The following is a 24,849-nucleotide window of genomic DNA, read 5'->3' as shown; positions in this document are numbered from 1 at the left end:
CCGGCGCGGATGCAACGGACGCCGGGGCTTTGTTCAAAACGGCGGACATTTTGGCCTGTTCGACGCCGCCGCAACGCCTACCCGCCAAGCGTGTCCAGGCGTGTTTCAGTGCCACGTGTCTTCGTGTGTGCGTGTGTGTGTGTGTGCCCTCGCTTGTCAAAGCGCGGCAGCCGGGGAGCGGAGTTCCCCGAATGAGGAGCCTGGACGTCTCTCGGCTCAACTGTTCACGCCGTCGTGTGGGTGAAGGTTGGCGATGCGTCACTACACTCGGTTCAGCAGGTCTCTCGGCCCGACAGTTCGCGCCGTCGTGGGCTCCTGCTGCGCCGTCCCGTGACCTTCATCCCGTGACCTTCCCTCCTTCCCTTTTGGACCGCGACGCCGGGAGTATAAGAGCAGCTGCCCCCGGACGCCAAGAGAGAGGCTCCGATTTGTACTGTTGAGTTACGTGCTCTCCCGTCTCTCCACTCCGGTCGACCTGACCGGCCGCTCTTTTGCTATGTTAGAATAAACAAGTTGTTCTGTTACCAGTCTTCTCATGCTTTGCCGGGACCTTCGGATGCTTCCTGTGCCCCAGGCCGCCAGGCCAACGCTACCCTTGGGGCTTGCGACCCATTGGCAATAACGGGCGTCAGCACCGAGACCCCAACAACTCGTGCCAGCGGTACGATTCAAACATCTGGTTGCCAGCGGTGAGATCGCGACAACGGAGGCCAGCAGCGAAGAGATGCGGTTGACTGTATGCTGAGCAGCACAACGACCATCCGGGAGCAGCGCAACGAGCCCTGTGTGATGACTGGTTGCCTGCAGCGGAACGACTGCGCTGAAGTCTTGGCTGCGAGGTTTGGTGAGTGCGGGACTTTCTTCTTCTGAGTTTTGCCAGGCTTTTGTTAGTGTTAGAAACAGAGCTGGTAATTGTGGTTGTCGTTGCTACCGGGTTAGTTTGCGGCAAGACAATAGTAGGCAGTAGAGAAAGCAGCATTCAGAGCAGCCATGGATTTGAAGTCGTTGCGCAAACCGAAATTGTTGGAGCTTGCGAGAGAGTTGGGTCTGGATGTCTCAGACAAACTCAGAAAACCAGAACTGCTAAGGGCTATTCTTGAGTTAGAAGCTGAGGATGACGAGCTGTCGGAATGCCTTGAGACCATTGAGGAGAGGGAGACGGCAAAAAGACAGGAGCGTGAACTTAAAGAACAGAAAGAGAAAGATGAGCGCGAACGTAAAGAACAGATAGAACGAGAGCAACAAGAGAAAGAAAGAGAGCGCGACCGTCAACACGCTTTGGAAATGAAGCGTCTCGAGTTAGAGATGGAACGCGCTCGTAATGGAAGTCAGGCACACGGTGCAGGAGAACGAGTATTGTTCAAAATGACTGACCTGATGCGGCCGTTTAAGCTTGGAGAGGACATTGGTTTGTTCCTGGTTAACTTTGAGCGAACGTGCGAGAAGCAGGGGTTCTCTCGGGAAACGTGGCCACAGCGCTTGCTCACTTTGCTACCCGGCGAGGCGGCCGACGTAGTCGCTCGCTTGGAGAGAGAGGAGGCAGAGGATTTCGACAAAGTGAAATCGAGTCTGCTAAAAAAGTACCGGCTGTCAGCGGAGGCGTTCCGTCGGAAGTTTCGGGAAAACGAGAAAGGCAGAAGTGAGTCATATACAGAGTTTGCGTATAGGCTTATGTCAAACATGCAGGAGTGGCTCAAAGAAGAGAAAGCGTTTGGTGACCACGAGAAAGTTCTGCAGTGTTTCGGGCTGGAACAGTTTTATAGTCGGTTACCTGAGAACGTGCGGTACTGGGTCTTGGATAGGCCAGACGTTAGTACGGTGGCTAGAGCCGCTGAGTTAGCCGAGGAGTTTGTGACGCGTCGGGCTCGTGGAGCTAAGGACGGTCAAAAGGGTGAATTTGGCTCCAAGTTTGAGAGGCCAAAGTTCACGCCCATGAGAGCAAAGGGGGACACACGTAGTGCGGATGCGAGTGAAAGCAGTCCGACCGAACGTAAGGAGACGGCGGCAACCGAAGCCGAACGCAGAAAGCGGTTCGAGATGAGGCAAGCGCGCGTTTGTTATACGTGCCAGAAGCCGGGTCACTTTTCGGCGCAGTGTCCGACCGAACGTAAGGAGACGGCGGCAGCCGAAGCCGAACGCAGAAAGCGGTTCGAGGCGAGGCAAGCGCGCCTGTGTTATACGTGCCAGAAGCCGGGACACTTTTCGGCGCAGTGCCCAGAAACAAAACCAAAAGTCGTGTTTTTTTCATTAGGCAGCACTGACGAGAACATCAAGCTTCTCGAGCCTTACATGCGAGACCTCCTCGTGAACGGGAAAGAGTGCCGAGTGCTTCGCGATTCCGCAGCTACAATGGATGTAGTTCACCCCTCTTACGTAGAACCCGATATGTTCACGGGCGAGTGCGCATGGATCAAGCAAGCAGTGGAAGCTCATAGCGTGTGTCTGCCGGTAGCAAAAGTGCTTATTGAAGGACCTTTCGGAGCACTTGAGACGGAGGCCGCAGTGTCATCTATGCTGCCCCCCCAGTACCCGTACCTATTTTCGAACAGGTCCGATCACCTCCTGCGCGAGAAGGGGCTTTTGTTTGGTGAGGCTAGCGTTCAGGCCTTAACCAGATCGAAGGTTCGGGAGCTCGCTGCAAAGGCGGTAGTTGCGGGGCCGACGTTGTTGAACGATGAGAAAGGGTCAGAGGCGCAGCAAGCTGGTATTCAGGGCACGCCCGAACGGGATAAAATTGAGCCTGTAGCGTTAAAAGCACCAGATACTGGAGAGGAAATTCCCGATGCGGGAAAGTTAGAAGAGCTTCCGGTCGAGCTTCCGGGACTAGGCTCAGTGACGAACAGGAAAGACACCGATCAAGTCATTAGTGACTTAATAAGTAAAGCATCGCTGTCGCCTGAGCAGAAAACAGAACTACACCAGCTCTTACAAGAGTTTCAAGGTCTGTTCTCTGAGAGGCCTGGTAGGACTTCTGTCCTTACTCATGACATAGAACTTACCTCCCCAGAGCCAGTACGATCCAAGGCGTACCGGGTGTCACCCCGCCAGAGCGATATTATGGAGGCTGAGGTAAAGAAAATGCTACAGCTCGGTGTTATTGAAGCGGGTGAGAGTGATTATACCTCCCCTTTGATTTTAGTTGAGGTACCGGGCAAGGAACCTCGTCCTTGCGTCGACTACCGCAGGCTTAATTCCATCACTAAGGATCAAATTTATCCGATCCCTAACATCGAGGAGCGCCTTGAGAGAGTGAGTAGCGCTCAGTTTATTTCCACCCTAGATCTTGTCAGGGGTTATTGGCAGGTTCCACTTACAGAAGAGGCTAGTAGGTATGCGGCGTTCATTTCACCAATGGGGACATTCCGTCCTAAAGTTTTGAGTTTTGGTTTGAAGAACGCGCCATACTGCTTTTCAAGCCTCATGGATAAAGTGTTGCGGGGACAGCAAGAATTCGCTTTACCGTATCTAGACGACGTAGCGATATTCTCCGCATCCTGGCCTGAGCATATGGCGCACTTGCGGGCAGTGCTAACCCGCCTGCGCGATGCGGGCTTGACAGTCAAGGCTCCCAAGTGCCAGTTAGCACAGGCCGAGGTTGTCTACCTCGGACACGTGATTGGTCGGGGTCGTCGCCGCCCCTCTGAAATAAAGGTGGCCGCTGTGCGAGACTTCCCGCAACCGCGTACGAAGACCGATATTCGGTCGTTCTTAGGTGTCGCCGGCTACTATCAGAGGTACATCCCCAGGTACTCTGATATCGCGGCATCCCTAACGGATGCTCTAAGAAAGACAGAGCCGCAAACAGTCGTCTGGGACGAGACGAAGGAAAGAGCTTTTAGCGCCCTAAAGAGCGCCCTAACAAGCCAGCCTGTGCTACGATCGCCCGACTACACAAAAGGGTTCGTTGTTCAGTGTGATGCTAGTGAGCGAGGCATGGGCGTTGTACTGTGCCAACGGGAAAATGGAGAAGTAGAACACCCCGTCCTGTATGCTAGTCGTAAGCTGACCAGTCGTGAGCAGGCGTATAGCGCCACCGAGAAAGAGTGTGCGTGTATCGTGTGGGCCGTTCAGAAATTGTCATGTTACCTAGCTGGCTCGAGGTTTATCATTGAAACGGATCACTGCCCTCTCCAATGGCTGCAGACCATCTCTCCCAAAAATGGCCGCCTCCTGCGCTGGAGCCTCGCTTTGCAACAATATTCCTTTGAGGTGCGATACAAAAAGGGGAGTCTCAACGGTAACGCCGATGGCTTAAGTCGAAGCCCCTAACGTGGGAATCAGCCTCAAAATTGCTTGTTACTGATGTTTTTCTTCCTGAGGCAGGATTTTTAACCTATTGCTTTGTGTAGTGTTTCAAAGTGATGATGTGCTTTTTAGTGCAATTTTTCCGATTTGTGGACGCGTTCTGAGTGCTGCTAAACTACTGTAAGGAACTAGGCAGCAGTATAAAAGGGGAAAGAGCCTGGCAGGGCTTAGTGAGGGTTGTGCCGTGCTTGCTGACTGAGCGGTTGACTTTCAGGCGTGGTTCTAACGCTCGCCGGAAACGAGAACAAAAATGTCAACTCTCCCGAAGTCACTTTGCAGTGTCCTGTGTGCACCTGAACGTGAGAACGAGGCCTTCTCTGTGCGCTGCGCTCAAGAAACGCCAAGGACGCCCAACTTCGGTTATGAGCATCATCGAGCGACATCCCTCCGGACAGCGGATGCAGTCCCCTGACCATCGGGATCTCCTTCCCCCGGCGGGGCGGTCTGTTACGTTTCGCCTACAACGCGCGGTAATGCCGGCGCGGATGCAACGGACGCCGGGGCTTTGTTCAAAACGGCGGACATTTTGGCCTGTTCGACGCCGCCGCAACGCCTACCCGCCAAGCGTGTCCAGGCGTGTTTCAGTGCCACGTGTCTTCGTGTGTGCGTGTGTGTGTGTGTGCCCTCGCTTGTCAAAGCGCGGCAGCCGGGGAGCGGAGTTCCCCGAATGAGGAGCCTGGACGTCTCTCGGCTCAACTGTTCACGCCGTCGTGTGGGTGAAGGTTGGCGATGCGTCACTACACTCGGTTCAGCAGGTCTCTCGGCCCGACAGTTCGCGCCGTCGTGGGCTCCTGCTGCGCCGTCCCGTGACCTTCATCCCGTGACCTTCCCTCCTTCCCTTTTGGACCGCGACGCCGGGAGTATAAGAGCAGCTGCCCCCGGACGCCAAGAGAGAGGCTCCGATTTGTACTGTTGAGTTACGTGCTCTCCCGTCTCTCCACTCCGGTCGACCTGACCGGCCGCTCTTTTGCTATGTTAGAATAAACAAGTTGTTCTGTTACCAGTCTTCTCATGCTTTGCCGGGACCTTCGGATGCTTCCTGTGCCCCAGGCCGCCAGGCCAACGCTACCCTTGGGGCTTGCGACCCATTGGCAATAACGGGCGTCAGCACCGAGACCCCAACAACTCGTGCCAGCGGTGCGATTACAACAGTGGGTTTGCCTAGCTGCTCGATCACTGTGAACATCTCCCTGTAGCTCTGCGCCCAGTAGTAAGCCATATTGGAGCTGCCCAAGTAAACACCTGAGAAACGCAAAGTCCAAGCTGACGCAATTCTCGACCAAGCTGTGGTCTTCCAAGAGCTTCTTTTTGACAAATGCGCCAGCTGCCGGTTGGCGTACACGGGGTCGACGATCCGAGTCGCTGTGATGACGCTGACATGGTTCGGTACAATGTTGTCGTACTCGGACTCCATGTGCAGTAGGAAAGAGCAGGTCTCAATGCTTGATTGAGCCGGCTGGCAACGATCAGAAAGGCAGTGAAAGTTGGTGCGAGCATGGGGAGGAACGAGGAGACGGCACGTTGCTGTCCGGCGTTCAGAAATCAACGCTTGTGGAAAACTTGCCGACCATTATGTGTTCCGCTGCCGAGATGCCGGGATCTTCTTACGCGTGCCACCTGGCTCGAGTGCAGGTAGTACGCGAGAGTATAGAAGGCGAGAGTCGAACGACGAAGCTCGAATGGCGACGATGCAGCGACCACGACCGCATCAAGCGGATCAAGTTAGTAGTCATGGCGGCGTAGGTTAGACGGACGGACGGACGGACGGACGGACGGACAGACGGACAGACAGACAGACAGACAGACAGACAGACAGACAGACAGACAGACAGACAGACAGACAGACAGACAGACAGACAGACAGACAGACAGACAGACAGACAGACAGACAGACAGACAGACAGACAGACAGACAGACAGACAGACAGACAGACAGACAGACAGACAGACAAACAGACAGACAGACAAACAGACAGACAGACAGACAGACAGACAGACAGACAGACAGACAGACAGACAGACAGACAGACAGACAGACAGACTCAAAGTGCCTGAAGTTGGCTAAGAATGCCTACCCAACTAAAAAATGAAGATTTCATTTCTGCCGTGCGTTTTCCTTGCATTCATTGGCGATTGGTTTCGTGCGGTCGTACTAAAGGAAAAAAAATTCTCCTCCATTCCACCCTGTGAAATTGGATGTACCGCGTAGCTGTAGCCGACGTTACACGCCACCACCATAAGCGACGTACGTCACGCCCGCACGCACGTATCCGCTAATGCTGCACGTATCCTCATTCTTCCAGGTCCTCTGCCAAGCGCAACTGCATTATAGAACTAAATGAATGTGTAAAAGTAAAGTGCCTCAGAAAAATGCGTAAAGTACGACTTACACACAAGCCGCGGACATGATAGCTTCGGATTGTTATTCGAATTGATCAGCACAGCATACATCCTCATTCTTGTAGGCCCCCTACTATAGCAAGAGCGTTATTGAAATAATTGAATTTCTCAAAGTAAAGTGGGTCATAAAATTCATAAAGTGATAACATCGGATTGTAATTCGACTACACGAAAAATATAATTATGTTGCGCGGAAACTCAAACACAAAGCTTCCAGCTGCCGCTTGTTTATGTGTGAGCAAAGCCGTGCACGTGGACACGAAAAACACCGATCAACTAGAGGCTAACAGCTTCGCTGTAAAAGTGTGCACACACCGCGATGCAGCATGCGATCGCTCCAAGTCTGTCACAAAATCACATGTCCCCAATAAGCTGCGCAACGTGTTTAACGCCTTCTATGATAACTTCAGTGGCCCAGGACTCTTTCGTCCTATCAGAGGCGATCACCCCGTCTGTCTAACGCAGTCGCGAGAGCTCCTTCCTTTTTTTTTTCTTTTTTTTTTAAAGCGAAGTTTTATATGGCGAGGCGAAACGAAAATCCGTCTGTCCGCGTCTGTGTACTGAAAACTACCATCATCAGCGATGGCTCGAGCGTCGTCGCCGTCTTCGTCCACAGCTAGCTCGTTGGCGTCCATCAACGCAACCGCGCGAACGCGCTCGTGCCACTGCTCCCGCGTTCGTCATCGTCGTCTTCCACGGCTGGCCCCGTTGTCACTCATCATTCCAGCGTAGAATTTCACTTCTCTTCTGTCGTCGTAACGGGAAGGCCGCTTTTACGGGGGTATGAGCCATTGCTTAAAGGGGTATGAGCCATTCATTGTCTTAAGTGACGGATCCATCCAATTTTGAAGCAATCTAATTTTGAAGAATCGCAAGCGGCAATAACGGGCGGATGCTGCTGACCACGCCGCCGAGCAAACTCGAGGAATCGAACGCAAGCGACAACGGCGGACTGCGGGCATACCGTCACTGATGTCGTTCTCTCCGTCGCAGCCGAACGTGTGTGTAACCTCAGTAAGAAACATAAACACGTCATCAGTAATTGAGAGACTTTAATGAACTGTGCGGATTAACCCAGTGATGCACACCGGGGCCGCACGTTTCAGCTTCGCTGGTTAACCATCGGTACGGAATGCTTGGGCGGCATTTTTTTTTTTCATTTTTTTTTTTCACTGGCTGTAGCGAGAGCAGTCAGACAGGAAACGCCTGATCATCTCGTCGCAGCCGCAGTGGCCTCATACACCCATTCCAATGTGGAATGAGTAGGCATTCGGTGAATGCCACGAACGGCGCGGAAGCGTTGCTTTGGCTCGTGTTATCCCAGGCGGAGCACGGCTGCAGACACAGATCTAAGCTACGTAGACGAGTGTTCGTGAATTCGGTCGGAGCTCCACTGAGCCAGTGTAAGCTCATGCGCTAGCGAGCGAAGTCTTGCAGCTCCATCCGTTCTCGACACTGTTATAGATGGGACACCATCATGGGCAGATCGAGCGGCCTCATTAGTACGACCGTTTCCAGCGGTATCGCAGGGGCCCAGTATCCACTGCTAGATCATTCTATATCCCTTGTGTATCGAATGGCGGTGAAGTAGTCGGATTTCGGTGACTAGTTGTTCATTAATTACGTGATGGGACGGCGACATAAGACAGAATATGGACCATGGCTACGACAATTCCTGAGTGATAAATTCTAGAGCAGCCCGGAGGGCAGCTAGCTCTGCGCCTATCGATGGCGTCGAATGAAATGTCTTGAATTTGAGGATGATTAAACTTGTAGACCATTCACATTAAGCGAGAAAGGAGCCATCGTATACAGAAAGCACAGTGGCATGGGCTGTCTGAAGTACATCGTGTTCTTCGTTTGGCTCAAATCGTTGAAGTGCATATAAGCTGGAGTTCCATCGTCGGTGGCAACACGGCCGTTGCTTTATTAGCCTCACACTATAACCACTTCACGAAATGTGAGGAGCGCTCGCTGGATGCCCTTCTTTGTTTGGTTTAATTGTCGCCGGCTTGTCAGCAAGGATATGCAGGGACATAGTGGGGCACTTCATGGGCAACCTCTCAGACTGTGGCGCCCTCTGACTCTCCGAGAGCGGCTCCACAGCCTCCAATTGTGGACAGCGCGTACCACAGCGCCGTCCTGCCTTGGAAGCAATAAGCGACTATGACGCACAGATGGCGTAAGTGCACCTCCATTTTGCAAGAGATTCCAATTAAGCAAGAGGAACGCTAACTTGAATTGCGATTTTCTTAATGACTAAGCCACCTCTTAGCCTAAAGTGACCAAGAGACTTGAAGAACCGTAATCCATCAATATAGACAGCTTGGTTTGATTATTGCCTATACAGTGCCCCTTAAGAAGTAAAATGAATAAAAATGCAGCGGTAGACCTCTTTGCAGCGGCAAGATAGAGCGCCTGGTCTATAGATCCCCACGAGTATTTATCATGAAGGCGTGACTTTAAAATATTTTTCACGACATAAATAATTATAACTTTTCTCTTTTAATTATCTATTAATCTATTAGAACATACAATATTTAATGTAATGTAAAGTTTCATCAACAAGTTTCTAATGACTTATATTCGGGGGTTATAGGGCTGTAGTCATTATATTAGATGCTGACTACGCGGTTCAGTGAGCACCTTCGCGCCATATAGCGAGGCGCGCCGTCTGTACCATCTTGTTTGCTTGTTTGTTGTGCGTGTGTGTGTTCCATTGTGACATATTCCATTATGACTTATCACCAGCGCAAGTTCCGACAGCACATTATAAGATGGCACCTGAGTGCCCCCCCATATCACAACTTCTCTCAAATTTACGGCTAGGATTTAACTCTCGGCTGTAGTGGCACACACTAACTTTACTGATCTTCCACAAGAACGAAAAAAATTCAATTTCGCTGCATATGTGTGCTCTTGCTGTGTGTCTAGCCTCCTCGCTTTCTTTTTCGGCACCGTCCATGCAATATCCTGGCCACGTTTCAACTACGGCTGACCTCAAGGAACTCGCAGTAATTTTGACACCAGTAGTGCGCGTGCACCTTTCCCGGCTCAATAGTCCAGCCTCCGAAGTTCGGGGCTTATTTGGCCGCAACGAGTGGAGCCGAAGGCTTTTTCTCCCGACGAGCGCATCAAAATGGGGCCTTATTGGAACCTAGTCTGGGCACGCAACTCCTGATGGAAACCTGGGCTAAGTGCGGGATCAGGTCACAGCCGCGCGGGCAAGGAAACCCCCGAGCTTTAAATATTCATGGGAAACGAGTAGTATGTTCCAGATAAACCTCCACGCCCTGTAGCGAGTTTGAGAGGACGATGGATTAGGGCTTTGTCCCACGCACAACAGTTACTTCGAACCGAATTGTTCCAGCTCGCGAGTTCTTTTTTTTTTCTCTCTCTTTTTCTGTTTTCCTTTTTCTTTCGTCTTTTTCTCTCCATGCCGGCGCCGACATCCGAACAGCTGCAGGACGAAAGAAAGGAGCATTTCTGTTCAGAGCTAAAAGCTGCGGCTTTTCTTTCCCGCTTATTCGCCTCGTGTGATAGATACACACGCTGCACTATAGTATAGGAGTAAATGTCGCAATGTAACAAAACTAGCATAGTGCTATATTGTAATCAGTCAGTTAGAAAAAAAAAGTTGGTTTCGCGTAGCAACCGATCGCGAAGCCGTAGCCCTAAAGGCGTAAGCGCCTGCACCTTGTAAGCTTGGGGCAAGTCTGACAACCTGCAGTTAAGATGAATGATTATTTATGGAGTACGAAAACGCCCGGGCAAGTATCCTAGCTGTACGAATTTCTTCCTGACATTTGCAGAAAGAAAAATACTTCCTAATGCTTGACACGCAGACATATGTATCATGCCAGAGAACATCTCTATCCCTGTAGCTTCCAGTTCTTTTTTTTTTTCTGCTGCTATTGCGATCTAATACGCGGCTGATATGCCCTATCATTCAGGCTTCATACCGGAGTGGTAGCAACAGATCATCCTTTGGCCGGCGCTTTCCATTACGCTCTCCTAATGCCGCCGATGTTGCGCCTACGTCATTCTTCAAGGCGCCGCCTTAGGGATAGTTTAATAATAATGGCCAATAATTCAGTCTCAGACGTACATAATGCGCCTATCACCAATATATAACCATTAAAGAAGTATGAGAGAGAGAGAGAGAGAGAGAGAGGGGGGGTCAGGGCTTACGGCGGCACTACCAAGGTACCATACCCACGTGCACGGCAGCGCTGTGTGGCTGAGCACGAGGTCGCGGGCTCGACTCCCGGGCGCAAGGGCCGCTTCACTTTAGTAGGCGATCAATCAGCGATAGCAGAGCTGTGTGCTGCAGAGCAGTAGGAGGAAGGAGACATTAGGCCTACTCTTTAACGTCTGAGCATTCGCCGCCTTCAGCGTAATGCACCCAAAAACGTTTTCGCGGGGATAAGCGCAGGCGGGGTTCTTTGCTGTATAATCGAATCGACTATGGAGCGACGTCGTTTTGCGGTTAGCCTAAATCGAAGATGGTGTTTCGCTCGCCCCATGACGAGTGTCTCCCACTAAATAGCTGTGTTCCCTAAGACTTGGCTCGCCAAAACCTGGGCCACAAAACGGTGCGGAATCATCCCATGACCTTGACAGGTGAAGGAAAAGCATTGTTCCTAGCGGCAGGCGGCAAATGCTGCCGGTAGTTTCTGCGCTCCAGGGCCACTTGTAAGTGTTAGACGCTGGGCACTCTGCGAATATAGCCTAAAACTACGCGAGTGTGAAGCGCGCGTCTCCTTCGCAGAGAAATCGCGTGCTTCAAACCGCGTTTAATTTAGCGTATCGATGCTCCTTTAAAGCAGAGACAAGCTCTACCAGTGAAAATGTGCCAACAACATTTGGCCTGCTCTATACCGAGGTACTGTGGTAGTGTTGTCCGCGAACCCATTGCTGTTATTTCGTCATTGTGTCCAATCTTTATCTATCTTCATCCAAAGGGGTAACGCATTCACGTGACCCTCGTTCCAGTCGCTCAGTCGCTCTCCTCATCAGGCCCGTTCCTTGTCTTACCTTTAATCTCTCTCTCCACTTTCCTTCATTGCCTACGTTACCTTTTACTCTTGCAAAGATGAAGCTCTAGCTGGGGGCCAACTCCAATTTCCCTTCTCAAATGCATGTAAAATGCAGCAATGCACTCGTTAGACGACCGCTCGGTAAAGTTGAATGAAACTTGTTGTATTTCAGGAAAACAAATTCTAGCAGCTGTAGGAAGCAGACATTTGAATTAGCATCTCATACTTTCTACAATATTGTAGAAAATCGCGAAGTTTCAGGAAAGAAAGTTGAAGCACGAAGTTTACAGACGCTTAACTCTGCACCAGAAACAGATACCACAGGCGCGCTATAATGTAAAGTTATTACAATGTGTTTCTATTCCGTTTCCGTCATTGGTCTTCCGCGCGATTAGTCAGCATTTTGGGGCCATGCCCATTTCGCCCGTCTGTCATGCGACGTCACAAAATCGCGAGAACTCCCTCTCTCAAAATGACGTGTACGTACGAATTATTCCTGATTAAGCCAAGCAAAAGAAGAAAAAAGCATATTAGCCATTCTACGCCTTTGTTGTCATTAGCCCTCCGCTATTGGTCGCAAATTTTTCGGCCGTGCCCACATGGTCTGTGTGTCACGCGAGGACGCAAAACCTCGAAAACTCACCACATGAAAGCGACGTGTACGCACTAGATATGTATTATTACGCCGAGCAAAACTGATTTTCTTTTTTATGGCTGCCGGCTGATCCTTTTGGATCTCGCTACTCGGAGCTGCCGGCGAGAATGGATTTCTGTGCGTATAACGAAATGTTTTGCATGGCAGTATAACGTTGTCGTGCCCTTGCGGCATGTACTACACGGTATCGCTCTGTCAACATTTCTTCGTTCGGGATCCGTCTTAGCGGCATTTTTTGACACGCCGTTGCACGCCGCCGCGATTTTTGACCAGACGCCGCTAGCTAAGGAAGGGTAAGTGGACCAATCGGAAACACCAGCACCACTCTCCTCATCCGGTTATCTATTTTCACTGCCTTTCCATGTCTGCGTGCTCCTCGCCTCTTGTCAGCCAATCAAAAAAGGAAAGCCTGCAAAGGTAGGCAATGGTATTCGCTTTGAAAACAAACGAAAGTTGACCACCTATAAACGAGGATAGCGTTTTATTGGGCTGTTCAAACCACGCTGCGTGTGACCGCCCCCTGCTTGCGTCGCCGGTTACGTAAATTTAACGTCAGGAGATTGGTATAAAATCAAAAAGGAATAATTTTACCTTAAAGAGCCCATTTCTGTGAACTGCATCTGTTGGAGAATCTAAAGGGGATAAATGTGATATCTTGTGTTACAGCTTACGTGCAATTGTTACAATGCTTGCGGGGGTTTTGCAAAACCCTACTGGCAAATTAGTGGATCACTATAGAGCGTTGTACAATACAAAAATGTTCTCCGCTTTAAATGTCTTGATAGGTACAGTTTACAGAATTGTGACGTCGTCGTTAATTACTTAGTTGCACAGTCGAAAACTTATAACGTGAGTTTTTCAATTTTGCAATTTTCAACAACTTTTGTAAAAATAAATACTGGCTGCCTAACTGAAAAGTCCGCCTCCCTACAGACACTAGATTTAAACTTTTTTCTGCAAAATGCAAGAAACCCCATCAAATTGGGCTCAGCGGTTGCCGAGCAAAACAATTTCTCCGTTCCCGTGTATTTAGATATAGGTGCTCCCGAGGTAAAGGTTCCTCTTAAAGCGCCCTACCATTGATCGAAAGACAGTTACAGATACTGCACTCCTTTTTTTTATTTTTTTTAATAATTGCGTATGTTCAAGGGCACCTTCATGGCAGTAGGTGGCGCCAGCTACTCCTCTACTCTAGGGCCCCTCCGAAGGAGAGAATGCAGGCACCCTACTCTTCTCTGATTTCATAAAGGTACACAAAACGAGATAAATGCTACAAGGAAGAATGAGGAAAGAACGCAGTAGCATTAGTTATGATGTTCACAAAAAGAAAATTTCCTGGGTTACGAACAAAACACGCGATTCATCTGTGCCACATTCCAAATACAAAATTTGTGCACCTGGATGCAAAAGCCCCTAAAACGGGAGAGAAAAAAAGATTGTGCGGGATTCTATAATAGAAGTGCAACCACGTACACAACAATTCACCAAAAGGAAAGGTACAACAATTAGGGGGCAAATTCAGACAGCTTTTCATTCTTAAGTGTATTTTGCCGTTGGCCGGCCGCCTTCACTATAATTATACCGTGTGTTCAAAATTAACCTTCATGGTTTTCTTAAAATTAGGCACTGGGAGGCACGCGAACACCGCCTGTACAAATAAGTTATGTGGCCGGGGGGACATCAAGTGAAATGATAATTATCGCTGTAAGCAGCCCAATTAACTAAAATTGAATAATAAACTTGTTGTTGACTGCAGTAAGTGGGTATGTTTGTATAGAAAAGTTAGAAGCAGTCGTGTTTTTACACAGTATCAGTTGGAAGAAATTTTCTAGCGTGTCCGTGCTCCGAGATATGCAACTTTAAATTTTAATTGTCGTTCGCATTATTGTGCATGCAATAGAGTGAGGATCGGCGCTAAGCTCCTCCCTGACGTGACGCGGCTGTTGTGTGCGGCGTTTAGTCTGACGACAGAGCGGAGGCGTAGGCAACTGTTTCCCTTTCCCTCTCAGCTGGCGAAATCAAGATATGACAGCGCAGTGTGCCGTGCAGTTGTTGCTCTTGTGTCCCTATAACGTAAAACTATTCCAATCTGCTTTGATTCCAATTTCCTGGCGTCAAATTTACGCAGCCACTGACGCAAACATCGGGCGGTAATCCACAGCTTGTTTTAAAAGCCCAATCAAACACGCAACCGCGGTGGCTTAGCGGTTATGGTGTTGCATTGCTAAGCACGAGGTCGTGGGATCAAATCCCGGCCGCGACGGCCGCATATCGATGGAATCAAAACGCAAGAACGCGTTGTCCAGTGCATTGGGGGCACGTTAAAGATTCCCTGGTAGTCAAAATTAATCCAGAATCACACACTACGGCGTGCCTCATAATCAAATCGTGGTTTTGGCACGTAAAACCACATCATTCAATTCATTCTTTTTTCTAGCTAGGCAGTGCACTCTGTCTCCCTGGCGTCTTTAGCTGCCTGTCGTGCCGCCTTCAGCCGGTTTTCTTCTAGCTGGTCAGCGTCCATGTGGACCAGTGCACAGTATGGTGTGGTGGGGTGTGTCGTTGCGAACATGCACTGCACCCATTTTAAGATTGTGGCTAGTATCATCTCCAACCAATCTGCTTCCCCGGTTGCCATTTCATGCTTACATCTATACTCTCGATTACGGGAGAGCCAGCAATTTTGAATATTTCGTTGTATGTTTTATTTTATTTTTATTTTAAGGCAAGTGTCCAGTTGCCCTATATTTCAGACTAATTAGAAATGCATTCGTCGACTGTAAGGACCCCTTGATTTGCACAACGCTAGTCTCGTTCGTCGCATTACCGCCTGACGCTAAGGATATTATCTGCGGGCGATGATGATATAGCTTAAAAACGAACGGCAGCAATGCAAATATGTACGGAAGTTGGCTCCAGCTTGCTTAGGAAGTGGGTTGTGGGCAACTATTCGCACACACTCGCGCCAATAAAAACACTTGAAAACCACTGCAATATTGAGCATTGAAACGACGCCCGCATTCAAATTGCGCATTGCCCGCGCTTCTCTGCAAAAGCAATTCGTCTTTTAGAGAGCGCTCGTATATATGCAAGAAAGACAAACTCGCGGCTTCCCCGACAAGCCAAGGTTGTTTTCTTGGCTGACGCAGATTGGAGTGCAGCTCTCAGTAGCGACAACAAAAAGGTCGCGAGCATACGCGAAGGAAACGTGCAAAGATAAGAATGAAAAATCACGCACACGGAAAGCATACTTGTGACTCATTAAAGCGACGTGTTTCGTGCACATAAAGAGCAGATTCGGACACAATTCAGTAGCGGAGAAGCCGAAATATTTCTCCGCGGATTGTTATCGTCATTCAAGCCGCAAGCAATAACATACGAGTCAAAAGTTTTCAAACCATCGAACTGTATACGTAAACACAAAATATTAACAGCAAAATGTGCTTCCTACATTTTTTTTTAGCGAATAACGCTTAAGAACATCCAACGGTAAAACAGAACGGGAAAAAAATCTGTCATTTCGTTAACGATCAAGAAGACCGGTTTTTGTGCGCTTTCGGCCTTGGTATATTTAATCCCAATAAGTGTTATGTAACGACGGGCCGTCGTTCATTTCAACTTGGAGAGCAACGAACAGCCCTCACCAAAGCACAAAAAACTGTAGCTTTAAAATGCGAGTTGAAGAACTTAGTCCACAGTCACTCGTCGTGAGCAGTGTGCTCTTGCTGAAGCCGGTCCGCGCTATGTTTTTTTCGTCCTTCGCGACGAAGCAGTACGCCCAAGAAAAAAGTCTTACTAAGCGTTTACTCCTAAGTTTACTGCTGAAGTTTACTCTGCACATGGCAGCGTTACAGTATCTGAAATTATAACGGCACTTATAAAATATGCGATATACTTAAAGTTTGTGATATCCACGAATATTGTGTCAACAACGCACTTCGTGGACAACGCACTCGCTTTTCTTTCTGTGCTAGGGACAGCGAATCGAGCATCATGTGTCATACTGAAGTGTTGCTGCGTGCAGCGTCATTGAGGTGTAAACTTCTATCCATCGAAAGTGAATTTTGCCGCAAGCAACCTTGTTTTTCGATAGCTGATATTACTGTGGCAAGCTAACTAACGCGCGCAAGGACACCGTATACCATTGCTACTTGCATCAGGTGTCTCTTCAGAATTGCGCAAATATATTCCAAAACACAGTTGATTACGCTCAAGCAACTGAAGTTGATTCACCGTGCGGATAGCCGGGCTTGGAAAAAATAAAAAAAATTAATCAGACTTCAACGATTCCTCTGCCGACGCTGACCTTGTTTACTGCGGCAGCAGCAAGCTCTCTCAGCTGACAGCGCCACCTTGTGAGCAAAAACTTATTTGCGGTGCACTCAACGTCGCTCTCGTCCGCTGCTCGTAGTCCGCTCTGATATACACGCCAAGACGTCACCGCTCTTAAGAGACTGTGTGGGGCTCAACGCGTTGCACAGATTACCATGCGCGAACGTTTTGCGATCGCGCTGTGGTTATAGCGTGTCCCGCCCTAAAGCGCGGATCACCGCAGGGCCATCCCAGCGGGCAAAATAGTGCCACGAGTGCGTCAACGCTTATTCGGTTACCTCCGCGCGTTCTGCCGAGATTTATTATAGGAGAAAAGCTGGAAGACTGGCTTCAACAATTGTATTCTAGCTGGCTACTCAGCGTTGGTGTGAAAGGGAACAAAATGAGAGAGAAAAACTAGAAATCCTAAAGAGAAAAAGGTATGGATACCCACTAATAATATAAATGAAATTTTAAAAATTGGGAACACTCATTAAAGTCGCATACACAGTTCACCTTCTCTAAAAAAATCGTTTTGCCGACGTTTGTAACTTGTGATGTGTTAATGTGTAGAAATAATGAAACGGACGGACAATTCTAGCGCAACAGCCTTTCTCTCGAAACAGGAAGTTCTTACGCGTGTTAAGGTCGTAAAAACAAAGACAGTCGAATACTGGTAGTGAAAAAATTATCAGGGAAGGCAACTGACCAATCAGAAGTTCTTAGGAAGAAAAAATCTATGGGAATTCGACCCCTATGGGGCTGAGTTAACAAACGTGTGCTTTCGTAAATACTCTTTGCCATTGGCCAGTCGCATTCGCTAATTATATGTCCAGCGTCAGGATTGGCCGGAATTTCTTTCTTACGAACAATTCTAACGGAAGAACTTATTGCGAGTGCGGGCCCAGATTCGGAGATTTTTCATGCCGATACCGCGCGCTGCGCCCGCCATTAACTTAATGCTCGCAATTTCTGCGATAGCACAAATAGGGACGTCGGTCACCGTGTGCGGCCAATCAATGAACTAATCAGCGACGCGGCGAAGAAATAACACGCCTGTCCCGGAATAAATCTAGCGGACTCCCGTTCGGCATATCGAACTTTGTATTTAGGATATTATAGAAACGCTTGATTCGAACCATAACCGGTTTTCTGTATCGTCTCAATATTGTTTCATACTGACAGTGGGGTTTTCTACGACGAAAACGCACACATATTCTCTTAGAAGGACTACCTGCCGACATTGTGAACCTTTACAGAATCGAACCAGGTTTCGTGTGCATTGCAGTTGGATCTCAGTAAAGCTGCTGTTGCTGTAGGCTATGATCTATCGCTAATGAAAGCTTCTAAGTAATATTTCCGTGGTTTATTTTATAGTTCACTTAACTTCTTGCGGGATTGGACAGTTCTGAAGCCACTTATCTGTAATCGAAGCTTCTAATCCGTAAGGTTCGATTATAATTTTTTTAATCACTTGAAATTTTCCTTAATGATCTCACGTCTTTTTATCAATTAATATATTGTTACTAATCTGACTGATGGTCTCGCACGCTAGCTTTATTATGCCGATGACACGGCTATAGTCTCTTCTGCTATATATTGTTGCGGAGCCAAGAAATATCCCTCAAAACGCGTCCGCAAAATCCGCGACATGCTTTGGTAACAATTTCATTCATTCCAACGGGTTTGTCTACTCTTATAGCCCTTCAACAAATGTTTGCTTAAATCGCCTATTATTTCTGCGTACACCCGACTGTTTTCCATGATCCCGCACTCCATTGACGTGCGTGCGTTTCCTCCAAAAAATATCTTGGCCAAATGGTTTACAGTGGCAGGGACCTTGCCTGGAATTCATATCTTGCTTATGCTTTTAAGAGTCTGCACACACTCTTTCATATCTATTATGCAAAATTAGATACTTCATGCTTTCCGCAGCCGAAAAGAAATATTATTACAGTCGTGCCTTGTTAATATAAACGTTTTGGTTACTGATAAAGCGAGTTGTCCGTACTCGAGATTCTTGGGGGAAAGCGAACGCTTACTGTGTAGGAATACTGCGGCAAATAAAGTTTGTTTCTTAGCACGGCACTGGCGCACTGAAAGTTCAAGTGCATTGTTCTTGTCGCCGCAATCTTCAAAAGTTTTCCCCAGAGGAGCGCACAATGAAAAGACGAACGAGGTGACAACGACGAAGCGATGAGTGGTACCTTCATGTCAGCATCTTATGTGGTCTGCTTGTTTTCAGCGATGTTGGTCGTGAGGTAGCTTCCCCCTTTTCGAGTACGCAAGATGCACTATTTTGCCTATATAGTACGTGTCGCTTTGTAACAAAATCTCTGTTCAGTGGTGGTGGTGGTGATTATGATGGCGGCCTCGTATTATGTTTCATACCCACACTGGAAGATCGGCCAAGAATTGTGTGCTGAAATATTTACTTAATCTTTTGAAGTATTACGCATTCGATTACACATTCGATTAAAGCAATAAAAAAGAGCATACAAAAACAGACAAATAAAGAAAGAACATTCAAGAGTTATTCGTTAAGTTGATTGTATATAAAGGCAAACGGCATCAAACACGTGCCTGTGGCTAAAACCTATAACTGATGCACCGAAAGATACTATTACGAAAGATACTAGGCGATAACGTCAGACCAGTTGTGTGTAAATACGTATTGATTTAATGGAGGCACACGGCCGCGTAATCTGGTGATCACTACTTCTGTCTTGATGGACACGGAAATTTTAGGTGCTGGAATTCAGTCCATGTTATTATTGATTCTATGACACCACTATGAATTGAATATTTTTGATATCTAATTGCTGTTATGTGCGCCACTACTGGAAGAAACGGCATTATAGGTCCACTCAGGGATGCTCGCGCTAATGAGTCTGCCATTTCATTTAAATGTAATTCACCGTGACCTGGTACCCATAATAGTTTTAGAAAATTCAACCGTGGAGGAACTAATGTTAGAAACGTCTTTAGAGTTGGCGAATTAGATGAATCTGTATGCGAAGTACAGACAGAAAGGGAATCTGTTATAATAACCGCACTTATTGCGTTCGAAGGGAGTTTTCGAAGGGCTAAAATCATTTCTAAAAGCTCGGATTCAAAAACCGGAGTGAAATCTGGTAGTCTCAAAGAGAATGGCCAGCCACGCGACAGTGAGAAAATGCCTACGTCCGCCTTTTCGTTGTTCACTGAAGGATCTGTAGCTGTTATGTTATTTGTTTGTACGTGTCCAAGGTGATCTTGCAACATGTTATTTAGGAACGTGTCCGATTGAAACTTATGGTTCCGGGAAGAAATGTCATCAAATTCTATCTTAATATTCTGATTTGATTCAGTTGATGGAATTACCTCTCGAATGTTCACATTTAGACTATCTAATTGTTTTTGTACAAATACAATTTGTGGAGTGTGAAAACGAGGCCAGTGAGCAAGAAAGAAATTTGAAATATTGAAAAAAATAATGTTGTTTATTAACAGTGATGACACGTTCGAAAGGTAACACTTTGTTCCTCTAGTACTAACTTATCGCATTATATCATTCAATAGCGTAAATGCCAAACACTTCGATAATTATGACGTTTAGCAAAAAACGGTCTCTACCGCAACAACGTACACAAGAGCGCTTGCAAAGAAAATGCGGACAGCACACTTTGTGAAGACCTTCTTTAAAAAGTATCTTAAATATACCTGGTGGTAGTTATTATTTGCCGTTTTGTGAGTGTTGCGGAGAAGATTCCAGGCCATCATAGCGGAAATAAAAAGCTGTCGAACGTTTACGGACGTGCATCTAAAGTTCGTGACAAAGCTTCAAAATTTAACTCAATCTCACTGATTTGTGGCCGGTGGCTTTTCCTAAGGTGTTTCTACTTTCACTCATACTCGCCACTTTTTAATATTTTTCACGTGGAATTGCACCAAAATTTACTTATTTGTTGAAAAACGGACACAACAGAATTACACAACTTGAGCCATTCCACTCTGTGAAGGTGGATAACCAGCGAAGCTGTTTAGCGCACGACACAGAGGCGACACAGAATTTTGAACAAAGGTACGAACTCGTTTACAGTGATTTTTATATACATTCGCGCGGAAACGGGACCGGCACTCCTAGGAACCGAAGGAAACTAGACATGCGTGACGTTTCGACAGGACAGCCACCAGGGGAGAGCAGAAGGAAAGGAGATACGCAAGCGCTTGGAACGCCGACAAAGAGAGGGGAAGGGGAAGCCTTATACAAGGGGAAGCCTTATCATAACGGATCGTCTTTTCAGTGCGTCACCTTTCCTAATACCTGTACTCTACGAACTTTTTTAACAGGTATATTGGTACAGAATGCAACAATTACGTCATGTCACCTGGCCTTGCATAAGAAAACAATGCCCTGTTGCGTCAGCATCGCTACAGAATTGAACGAACTTTGGTATAATATATCTATACTCCTCAGTTGATTAGAAAAAGTGGGAGATGCAGTGAGAAAGCATTATTCTGACCAGCATGGTGGGGATTTGCTGCAGAGGTGTTCCTTTTATCGATATTGCCTTCCTGCAAAACGTACTTCCTTTTTCCATCATTTCCCTTGAATTCTGAAATGTGTTGAGTTGCGGAATGAAATTCACATTCACTCCGAACACCATGGCACCGGTCGGAATACGCTTGCGCACAAACCTTTGCCGAGTCCAAAGCGAAAAGCAACCCGTCACTCACTGCAGTGAGGGTGGCTGACCAGCGTGTTACTCTCGCCGTTCTTTCACCTGTCCTTTTTCTCGCTCTCAGCCTTCACTCTCAACGTTATGACTTGTGCTTCCTACGGTGATATTGGTCTAGACCAGAACGTATCACTGCCCTGTGATTCAAGCCCCAGCTGGTCAAAAATAATTAGGAGCCCTCCTCGAAAGCATCCATGTTGCCTGTGAAACTTTAAAACCATTTCATTTCTCGACCGTGACGCCTTTTCGGTTACGAGCTCCATCCGAGATGTGCCTAGTCGTAAGTGAACTTCTGTGTTGCACGTCGCCAGAATGACGTAAGGAAAGAGGATCGCCAAAATTACAAATCATCCAGCGCTTTCAAAGGAATTCCGCGCGGTTAGCGATTATTGCGCTGCTCAAGTTCCTCAAGTCCGCGAGCCTACATGATAGAGTATAAAAAATCCGCCTTTTACCGCTGTACAGTGTACGCGGTTTACATCGTGTGGGTGCTCTTCTTTCTTTGTCTCCCTTTACGCTCTTTTTATCCCCGTGCCCCCTTCCATACGGGCAGGGCAGCCAATAAGAACTACCTCTGGTTAACCTCCCCGCCCTTCTAGAGATCATTTCTCTCTCTAACTCTGCTTTATGAGAAACAATGACTGCCGGATGACAAATGCACAAACTGTTTCGTTCGTCAAAACTGAATTGTCATTCGCATCTGCCTTCGCTCTCATCCCGTTCGCTATCGCGGTTGGCAACCATTCAGGCGCATGAATGGCTGCCGACAAACCAGTCTTTCTCGTGGATGCAAAGAGCGCTTGCGCGTTCGAAGCCTCTTGCACGAGGCACGTTCTGACTTCATGTAGGGAACAGGATCGCAGACTACAATGTACGCATGCGCACTGGTGGACAACAAGACGCAGTTGATCGAATTGGAATGACACACTTAAAAAAAATCATTTTCTGGCCCTTTGCCTGCACCAGCCTTTACCTCACTTTGCAAATATGATTGCATCTCAAATGTGATGCCGTGAGTGCAAACCAGTTCTCTTATTCTGCTGTACCACATACGGAGATTTATTTTCCACAAAACGGCGGGGGCGCTAGGTCTCACGAAAATGAGTGTGACAGCGAACGACCAGCTCGCGAACAAAACGCTTTGTGTCCCCATCGGGTATCACTTTTTTTTTTCTTCTCTCTTCCAGATAAACAATAAACATTTTCACAGCCCCACGTTTCCATGCTTCGATTTGTAACAGTTCGCTGTTCGTGAAAGGCCTCGTCAAAGAAAACATACCATAATTCAAAACGGCCCTATTCACGAAACATTTTTTTTCTTCATTTGTCTTTTTAGTAAAGGTTGTGGTTGCAGGGACGAACTGGAATCTCGTTGGCGTATATCTTTTTGGCTGAGGCGAAGCAGCTGTGCATATCACTCTACCGTGTTTGGCGGAGGCGCACAGGCCACAAACAATAAGAAACGTGGTCCACGCATTTGATGACCCTGCTTCCGGCCATGAAGTTGCAAGTTTCGGGCCCTCAAATGTTTCAGGGGCCAGCAGCGAAGTTCAGTTTACCTGTAAGGGTGTACGCATGCACAACCACACACGCACGCACTCACCAAACACATACACACAAGCGCATGTAATTGCACGAGCGTAGCTTACTCGTGAGATTAATTGCACTTGTGTTTCTACTGCCTTGCGCAGCATCCAACGACTGTTTTTTTTTTAGAACGCATTTTTCTATCGTACCTGAGTGTATGCTTTTTAACGCGCTTCCTATTCGATGAATTATTAGAGTCTCGTTGTACTGCCACCCATCCCTCCTCCCATCAATTATTATTGTTATTATTATTTTTTTCTGTTTTTTCCCAACGACTTCATTTCCAGTACACTGCACTTTCATTCATTCTAACTCCCGGCCACTCGGCCTTTTTAATGGGGCGCATTCCCTTCGCCTTCGTTTTCTCCGTCTCTCTCTGAATGGAATTGCTTTAGAGTTACAACATCGACCAGATCTTTCGAATGTTCTGCGCTAAAGAAAACATACCAATTTAATTATCATTAGTAATAGTAGCAGCAGCAGTAGTAGTAGTATTAGTAGTAGTAGTAGTAGTAGTAGTAGTAGTAGTAGTAGTATTCTTGCGCTTTCAATAATTTTTTGAACTTTCGGATCATGCGCACACCAAGTTTAAATTAACTTCTGCCTCGTTTCCATGAAGGCATACGTAGATTTTCACTACATTTTACGGTGAAGTGGACAACTACAAAGTCCCATGTTCTTCTTCGTGGTAAGGACACGAGAAGTGTCCAGGCGCGTTCGCTAAGCGTCACACCGTGCACATAAGCGCGCTGCGCACCAGGACCACACCAGCATGAGCTCACCCTGAGCATGTCGAAGCGTCTCCTCGGCGGCCTCTTGACGAACAGGTAGCCCTGCTTGACGATGTCGCCGGACGAAGAACCGCAGAAGCCCTGGTCAGCCATGTGCGATTGGTAGAGAGGACAGCTGGCAGCGTTTGGCGGCCGTCACTCGGAGATGCCGTTTCACGTGCGCCACGGTTTGCAAAGTCCCCGCGAGAGAACGGCCGGTACTGCGTCTCGCTTTCGCTAACCACTGCCGACACACCCAGCGTTCAGGCAGCGCATACGAAAACTCCCGGAGCCGGCGCTCCGCTGGTGACACACGCGTAGGGGCCGGCGCGCGGTCAGCGGCAGCGTGGTGTCTCGCCGGGAGCGCGAGCGGTGGCCGGGAGGCGTGCGCGGCGAGCGACGCGCGCGGAGCACGTTTATCTACTGTGGCGGGTTCGTCGTCGCGGCCGCCGCCGCCGCCGCCGGCGCTAGCGCACGCGCGCACGTTGCTCGCTCTCTTTGGCCGCGCGACCCAACAGAAACCCCCGACGCGCCCTTCTCAAAGCTCCCGCGCCGGCGTGGGTGCGCGGTACCAGAGACGCGCGCTCCAGGCGCGCCGACCCTGAGCGCGCGCGAAAGCGCCGCCCCGTGTTGGCGACACGAAGGACCACCGGCGGCTCCACTCTGAGAGGCTGGGCTGCGGCCGGTGTATCCGCTTGGCGGCCAAGTGTGAATCCCAAAAGCTTTCTTCTGCAGTCGTTGGCGGTGAAAACTGAACCTCTAAAGAGGGTGCAACAGACGTGTTTCGGGGCAGAGTATATGGCATGAGTGGGATACGCATCAGGTTGTTGCCCTCTTGCGCATACGTCCGCGGGTGCGCGCGCGTACATGCGTTAGTGAGTCAGGGGCAGAGAGAAAGTGAGTGAGTTGGCTTGACTCAACGCTTATACATGTCTTCGAACTCTAGCACGATACATCAGAAAGTGCTAAGGCATGCCCTTGGTATAATACCCACATTAAACAACTTTCTAATCGAAAAAAGCGCATTTACCGCTCAGTCAAGTTGTCCTCGAGTGCTTCTC

At 48.3% G+C, this 24,849-nt stretch overlaps 1 protein-coding gene across 1 annotated transcript in view; it reads right to left on the bottom strand.

Annotated features, from left to right (window-relative positions):
* LOC126548504 (uncharacterized) overlaps positions 1-24,324 on the bottom strand; it is a 358,451-nt gene extending 334,127 nt beyond the window's left edge. The window contains exon 1 of the mRNA XM_050196720.3: positions 23,801-24,324. Coding sequence (XP_050052677.1) covers positions 23,801-23,902 — 102 coding nt within the window. The 5' untranslated portion in view covers positions 23,903-24,324. The remainder of the gene's footprint in view (positions 1-23,800) is intronic.
* Positions 24,325-24,849: the final 525 nt, after the last annotated feature.

The sequence above is a fragment of the Dermacentor andersoni genome, chromosome 1 (assembly GCF_023375885.2).
Source record: "Dermacentor andersoni chromosome 1, qqDerAnde1_hic_scaffold, whole genome shotgun sequence".
In the NCBI taxonomy this organism is placed as follows: domain Eukaryota; kingdom Metazoa; phylum Arthropoda; class Arachnida; order Ixodida; family Ixodidae; genus Dermacentor; species Dermacentor andersoni.
This window is presented reverse-complemented; position numbering and strand designations above follow the sequence as displayed.